Raw genomic sequence first — 7,228 nt, 5'->3', positions numbered from 1 at the left:
CCTTTTCTCTGTCATTCCCTCCCATCTCTCCCTGTTTAATGGTAATCTTCTCATGCTCTTCCTCCCTGCTCTGTTTTGAGTCGCCCCCTTTATATCAAAGAAGACATTCAGCATTTGTTTGTTAGGGATTGGCTAGCTTCACTTACCATAATCTGCTCTAATGCCATCCATTTCCCTGCAAATGCCATGATTTTGTTAATTTTTAGTGCTGAGTAATATTCCATTGTGTATAAATGCCACTTTTTTTTATCCATCCATCTATTGAAGGGCATCTGGGTTGGTTCCACAGTCTAGCTATTGTGAATTGTGCTGCTATGAACATTGGTGTAGCTGTGTCCCTGTAGTATGCTCTTTTAAGGTCTTTTGGGTATAGTCTGAGAAGGGGAATAGCTGGGTCAAATGGTGGTTGCATTCCCAGCTTTCCAAGTAATCTCCATACTGCTTTCTTTTTTTTTTTTTTTTTAAAGAGAGAGGAAAGAGAGAGAGAGAGAGAGAGAGAGAGAGAATTTTTAATATTTATTTTTTAGTTTTTCGGCAGACACAACATCTTTGTTTTGTATGTGGTGCTGGGGATCGAACCCGGGCCGCACGCATGCCAGGCAAGCGCGCTACCGCTTGAGCCACATCCCCAGCCTTCCATACTGCTTTCCAAATTGGCTGTACCAATTTGCAGTCCCACCAGCAATGTACAAGTGTACCCTTTTCCCCACATCCTCGCCAGCACTTGTTATTGTTTGACTTCATAATGGCTGCCATTCTTACTGGAGTGAGATGGTATCTTAGGGTGGTTTTAATTTGCATTTCTCTGATTGCTAGAGATGTTGAGCATTTTTTCATGTATTTGTTGACTGATTGTATGTCCTCCTCTGCGAAGTGTCTGTTCAGATCCTTGGCCCTTTTGTTGAATTGGGTTATTTGTTTTCTTGTTGTTTAATTTTTTGAGTTCTTTGTGTGCTCTGGAGATTAGAGCTCTATCTGAAGTGTGAGGGGTAAAAATTTGTTCCCAGGATGTAGGCTCCCTATTTACCTCTCTTATTGTTTCTCTTGCTGAGAAAAAAACTTTTTAGTTTGAATACGTCACTCAGGGAAATTCTCAGGGAGTTAGAAATAAAACATAGACACACAATTTTGCTTTAAACCCAAGCTCTGGGATGGCTCCTCTTGCTCTCTGCCTCAACCTTCCCAGTGGGGGAGCTTGGATCTACATGAGAGGAAAGAGAGAGAGAGAGAGAGAGAGAGAGAGAGAGAGAGAGAGAGAGAGAGAGAGAGCACACTTTGGAATGGGCTTTTATTGGGGAACTCTAAATTCTGGGGGAAATCCTGTCCAATGAAGGTCAAGGAGGGCAATGTTTTAAGGACAGGTGAGGTGATTGGATCCCTGGGGTTGTGGAGAGACATGCCTCTACACGAAGACACCATCCCTGGAACCCAAAAAGGGCAGGGCAGTCTAGCGGCATGGCTGCTGCCTGACGCCTCAATTGCCCAGCCAGGGAGGGACTCAGTCACATGGGAGGTTGGTCTCCCACATTCCACTCTTCACACTCAATTCCAGGAGGGCAGTTCTTGTTTGCACTTTTAGAATAGAGTCCACCTCAGGGCAGAGGTTCAATCAATGCAGAATTAACCTGGAGGCCTGGCTTCCACTGAGCTCTCAGGAAGTGTAAATAACATATTTCCTGCCATCCTTTCCTTATCTGCCACCACTGACTGTCCCCTGTGTTGCCACATCCTGGCTGTCCCCTAAAGACTCATGTGATCTGCCTGGCAGAGGAGTTCCTGAGGAAGAGCCAGGGCAGCTTCTGCCCCTGAGGGCCAATGTCCTAGGTGAGTGCTGTCCTCTTTCTAGTCTTGCCTAGCTCTGGAGAGAGGGTGCCCAGTGGTCCAGTCCAGGCTGGGGCAGCTGAATCCTTGGCACCCAGAGCCAGGGCTGCAGGGAGCTTGACAAGCTGACTCTGTATCATATGCTACCAAGAGCACCCTTGACAGCTATGAGAACTCACTGCTTTGGGAGTCAATTGGCTGTGCCAGGTGGGCACTGAGGAAGATGGCTTGGAACTAGAAGAGGTGAGAGGTTATTTTGGCCACACCCTCCCTACCCACATTCATCCCCTAGGCTGCCTTTGATCATGCTCCTATCTCCACAGGAATACTGGGCAGACATGCAGGAAATCTCAGCCTCCCCAACCCTGACCCTGTGACTTTTCTCAACATCTTTTATTTTTGGTACTGGGTACTGAACCCAGGGGCACTCAACCACTAAGTCACATCCCCAGAACTTTTTATATTTCATGTAGAGACAGCATCTCGCTGAGTTGCTTAGGGCCTCACTAAGTTGCTGAGGCTGTCTTTGAACTCGAAATCCTCCTGACTCAGCCTCCCGAGCCACCGTTTTACAGGTGTGTGCCACCATGCCCAGTCCTACAACTTTTCTTTACCACTCCCCTCCACCACAGATGGGACAGTTTTTATTTGAGTGCAATCAAAAAAGTTTTGTGTCAAGGGAAACTTATGGTATCTGCAGGGAGGCCACTGTCAAGGGAACAGAAATGGGAGGAGAGACCACTGGCCCAAACATGTGGCCAGCCTCTCCCCTGCCTGGAAGCCCCCTCTGCCTGGCTTTGTCCAGCTTGGCGCTGAGGACACATTATTCTAGGGGGGCTCAGGAGACTCCCACTTTCAGTGTCCAGCTAGAATTTGATTGTAATCCAAATAGATAAAGGCAGAGAAGGTGGGGAGCTCTCCCTCCATATGACCTTGTAATCTTCCTGTCCAGCCTCCTCAGCCCAGGGAAAGAAAAGCACCTGTGGGCTGTGCTCCACCAGCCGTGAGCCACGCTCCTTGAGGTCCTACAGGAGCCATGAAGCAGGGTCTACTCCAAGGCTAGTAGGCTCTGGCATCCTTGTCTTTCCCATCCCATGCTGCCTCAAAACAGCCTTGCTTGTTCTGCTCTGCCCCCAGTCCCTTGGCCCCGCCCACTCAGCACTCTGGACTTACCCTGGTTTTCAGAATCTGCAGATCCCAGAATACCAGAGGCTGCTCTGGCCTGAGCCCTTGGTGTCCAGACACTTGCCTGGAGCCAGCAGAAAGGTGAGCTGACCTGCACCCCATCTTTCCCCTCTGCTCTCCCTCTTTTACATGGTCCATTAGAAAAAGCTGTGTGTTGCCTCTCCTGAAGGCATGCATGTAGGGAGCACTTCAGAAACCAGATTACAGCTGAGAACACATGTGACCCCTGGGCTCTTTCTCCTCATCTCACTCCTTTGGTTTTCTATGTGAAACCCATATGTTGAGTTTTATGAAAGGTGTGTGTCTGGGCCTGAAGCAGGGGCACAGTGACATCCCCACTCCTCAAACCCTACCCTTTTTTGAGGGCACCATTTCCAGTGCTGCCTCCTCATCCCTTCTACTTTGGACCTAAAACCTCTGCTCAGAGAACAGAGCCACACTCTCCACTCCACACCTACATATACCTCCTGCATGCCCACAAGACCAGGACCTTGAGAGGCCAGGTGAATGCCAGAGTTGGGGTGGCTGGGCCAGACCCCCCTTGTCCTGCCCAGCTCCTGATTCCAACGTCTTCCAAGGGCTCCTAATGCTTGAACAGGTCCCTTGTCTGGGACTACTACCCTTTCTGTTCATTCCCCAAGGACACCCCCATCTCAAAAGGATAAATCCAGCCTGGTCTGGGTCTCCCTCTTCTCTTCTGCTGAGTCATCAGAATTTTGCTCATTCACATGCAAATGTGGCTTCCCAGCAAGTTCCCCTGCTCAATTGTCATGTTCGTCTTGAAGCCCAGAGGGAGCTGGACTGGACAAATGGGGTTCCTGCTCAGGCTGGCCTAGTGTGTTTCTGGATGTAAAGGGCCCCTGGAGCTCTGGAAGGGACTCAGCACAGAGAGGAGCCCATGGAGTGTAGGCTGTGACATGAGCACAAAGTCTCATGTCAAGCTGACCAACGAGCAATTAGGCCAGGCAGTCTGGGCAAGGACAGTCAGTGGTCTCCGTGGTAGAGCTCTTAGCTAGCAGGTAGAAACCCTGGGTTCCATCCCTTGTACCATAAACCTTCAAAACAAAACAAACAAAATAAGGGAGACAGACAATGGAGGAATTTCTCATATGCTGAAGTACTTGCTAGGATTTTCTGGAAAGATTCCACAACTGTTTCTGAACTGTAGCTCCAGAGATGGCTTCTATGGCTCTGGGCTGTGCCAGGGCACTGGGGTCCTGGAAAGCTCTGCAGGTGAGCAGCAGGTGCAGCCTGAGCTGTGAACCACTGCACTGGGGATAGATCTGACTTCTAATCCAGCTGCCACTTACTAGCTTAGTGAGATTGGGCAAATACAGGACCTCCAGAAGCCTCAGTATCTCAGAGCAACCATCCAGCAAATGCTGTTTTGTGATGGGACTCAGAGAAGCACACCAGGCGCTGGTCCCTGACTCGGCAGCATGGAGCGGGTCCAGGATATCTACCGCCAGCCGCTGGTCAATGTGAAGGGGGTCCCGCTGATCAAGTACATTGGAGAGATGGTGGAGTCAATTCAGAGCTTCCAAGCCTGGCCTGATGACGTGCTCATCAGCAACTTTCCCAAGTCTGGTAAGTGAGGAGAGCCCATTGGGGCTGCAGGGTCCACCTTGATCAGCAGGGCCTGGCCCTCCACTCTGGTCACTTCTGTTTCTCTCTCTTTCCAGGTAGCACATGGGTAACTGAGATCATGGAAATGATCTACCAGGGTGGTAGCCTAGAGAAGTGTCACCGGGCCCCAATTCATGAACGGGTGCCTATCCTTGAGTTGAAATGGCCAGGGCTTTCCACAGGTGAGTGGTAGGATTCTGGGGGAGGTGACCTTAGAGGAATGGGCTCCACCTCATCACATCTTCTCCTGCCTGCACCTTAGGTATAGAAATTTTGAAAGATACACCTGCCCCTCGGCTCCTCAGAACACACTTGCAACTGACCCTGCTTCCCCAAAGTTTTCTGGATCAGAAGGTGAAGGTGAGTGGCAGGGGACTCACTAGGCCATTCCAGCTTTGTCTCTACTCAAGTGGAAAGACAACCTGTCCTCACTGTGGTGGGCAAAACATGAGGAGAGTGAGACTCTTCAGTTCAGACCTGAGGACAGGGGAGCGCTGCGGCTCAGAGGCTCACAGAGGAGCTGGAGGGTCCTCTGCCTGCCTTGTTCTCATCTGGGTGTGTGGGGTAATTCAAGGGGGGTAAGATTAGTATGAAGTAAGGCTCCAGAGACCAGCCAGGGTTTTCACATCAAAGCTGAGTTCAGGGACTGAGGTTGTGGCTGGGTGGTAGAGCACTTGACTAGCACATGTGAAGCACTGGGTTTGATTCTCAGCACCACTTAAATAAATAGATAAATAAATAAATAGATAAATAAATAAATAAAGGTATTGTGTCCATCTACAACAAAAAATATTTTTTAAAAATCTAAGTTCAGATCCCAGCTGCCATAGCCATCCCTGAGGTCTCCAGCAAGTCAGCCTCAAGGCCTCAGTGTGTTCCCTTGTCAAGCCGAGAAGGAACTCCCCCTATGGGTGCTGTGAGCGGGCCAGGCAGGCAGGAGGGCAGCCAGTCCTGGGGTGTGCACGTGGGGTGGTGTAGCTGGCAGTGGTGTCGTCTGTCCCTGTAGGTGATCTATGTTGCCCGCAACGCAAAGGACGTGGCTGTCTCCTTTTACAACTTCTACAAAATGGCCAAGGGACACCCTGAACCTGGCACTTGGGACAACTTCCTGGAGAAGTTCATGGATGGACAAGGTGGGCCCCAACATGGAGGAAGCAGAGGGATGGAGCTGAGGAAGCCCACCTAAAACTCATACCAATTGGACGGTACTCCTTCCCCAGTGTCCTTTGGGTCATGGTACCAGCATGTGCTGGAGTGGGGGGAGCTGAGCCGCACCCACCCTGTGCTCTACCTCTTCTATGAAGAGCTGAAGGAGGTGAGACTGCATTCTAACACTTCTCTGTATGTCCTATCTGGGGGACAGGAACATCAGGGGACCTGCCCAGGCCCTCAGGACCCTCCCCATTGGTAGGCCCACCCAATCCAGGATTCCCCACACTCTTCCCATTCCTGGCCACAGAGCCAGCTCAGCTCAGGACCCAGCACAGGCCTTATCTCCTAGCACCTGGGTCAGCTACACATGTGGTCACAGATGAGCTGTTTGTTGTTTTCATGTCTTCCTGCCAGGGCCTGTGCCATGCCTGGGACCACAGTTCTAAAGGAAGACTGTCCCTGTCCTCTCTCCTAAGGCACCAAGCAGGGCTCACTCCAGGACCCTAAGGCTGAGAGCTAGTCTTTTTGCTCCAGGGAAAGAGGCCCAGAGCGAAGAGTTAGGGCCGGGAAGTTTCCAAGTGGAAGGGGCCAGCTCCCCGCTTGTGACACCAGAGAGGGGACTTCCCTTGTGTTTGCACTGTAAGTAATCCAGGCCCCCTCTAATGAGCCTGTCTCTTGTTTCAGAACCCCAAAAGGGAGATTAAAAGGATCCTGGAGTTTCTGGGGCGCTCCCTGTCAGAGGAGACAGTGGATCACATCGTCCAGCACACATCCTTCAAGGAGATGAAGAAGAATCCCATGACTAACTACACCACCATACCAACTGAGATAATGGACCACAGTGTTTCTGCCTTCATGAGGAAAGGTGTGTGCTGGCCAGGGTGGGTGTCTGGAGAAGGGAGGGTGGAAGCAACTGCCAGAGCGTGCCCTGAGCCACCTGGGACCACCTGTGTGGGTGGGACCTAGGCCACTTTCTTTCCCTCCCCAGGCATCGTGGGGGACTGGAAGTCTGTCTTCACTGTGGCCCAGAATGAGCGCTTTGATGCCCACTATGCTAAGAAGATGGCAGGCTGCAAGTTCAACTTCCGTTGGCAGCTCTGAGTGGTGTCGTGGGGAGCCACTGCAGGGGGAGCATGGGCACAAGCCTGACCCATGACCTCAGGAATAAAACATGATGTGTCCATCAAGAGGCTCTCTTGGAATCCAGGAGGAAACTGAGACAAAGTAAATCCCATTGGGACCAAGTAGGGACCTTGACCCCGCAGCTTGTGGTGCTCACCAGCCCTGCCTGGGTGGGAAAGAGGGTGTGCAGAGGGATGGCCCAGGGACATGAGAGAAGAGGATCCTGTAAGACGCTCTGTTGCCTCCTCCCTCTAGTCTCCCAGACAACTTCCCTTATTTTTGGACTTCCTATAAGCCACCACATACCTCTGGGTTACACTGA

At 51.0% G+C, this 7,228-nt stretch overlaps 1 protein-coding gene across 5 annotated transcripts; it reads left to right on the top strand.

Annotated features, from left to right (window-relative positions):
* Window positions 1-1,805: 1,805 nt before the first annotated feature.
* Window positions 1,806-6,971, top strand: LOC124099523 (sulfotransferase 1A1). Of its 5 annotated transcripts, none has more exons than XM_046454663.2 (9): window positions 1,806-1,824; window positions 3,007-3,087; window positions 4,410-4,593; window positions 4,689-4,814; window positions 4,895-4,992; window positions 5,639-5,765; window positions 5,853-5,947; window positions 6,469-6,649; window positions 6,773-6,971. In XM_046454663.2, exons 3-9 carry the CDS (start codon window positions 4,446-4,448, stop codon window positions 6,883-6,885), a joined length of 888 nt encoding a protein of 295 aa, XP_046310619.1. In that variant the 5' UTR covers window positions 1,806-1,824; window positions 3,007-3,087; window positions 4,410-4,445; the 3' UTR covers window positions 6,886-6,971. The 5 variants fall into 5 exon arrangements, with proteins under 5 accessions (XP_046310619.1, XP_046310623.1, XP_046310622.1 ...); XM_046454667.2 differs by having other exon boundaries at window positions 1,807-1,824; window positions 4,445-4,593; XM_046454666.2 differs by lacking the exon at window positions 1,806-1,824 and adding an exon at window positions 1,867-2,064 and having other exon boundaries at window positions 4,445-4,593.
* Window positions 6,972-7,228: the final 257 nt, after the last annotated feature.

This window comes from Marmota monax, unplaced genomic scaffold (assembly GCF_021218885.2).
Source record: "Marmota monax isolate L192 unplaced genomic scaffold, Marmota_monax_Labrador192_F-V1.1 WCK01_AAM20220418_F8-fsc00086, whole genome shotgun sequence".
Taxonomy (NCBI): domain Eukaryota; kingdom Metazoa; phylum Chordata; class Mammalia; order Rodentia; family Sciuridae; genus Marmota; species Marmota monax.
The sequence above is the reverse complement of the archived record's forward strand: the minus strand, read 5'-3'. Positions and strand labels throughout refer to the sequence as shown.

Coding starts and splice junctions, on each gene's coding strand:
- LOC124099523 (XM_046454663.2), top strand. CDS start 4,446: ATGGAGCGGGTCCAGGATATCTACCGCCAGCCGCTGGTCAATGTGAAG. Junction 4,594..4,688: donor CAGCAACTTTCCCAAGTCTG/GTAAGTGAGGAG, acceptor CTCTCTTTCCAG/GTAGCACATGGGTAACTGAG. Junction 5,948..6,468: donor TCTATGAAGAGCTGAAGGAG/GTGAGACTGCAT, acceptor CTCTTGTTTCAG/AACCCCAAAAGGGAGATTAA.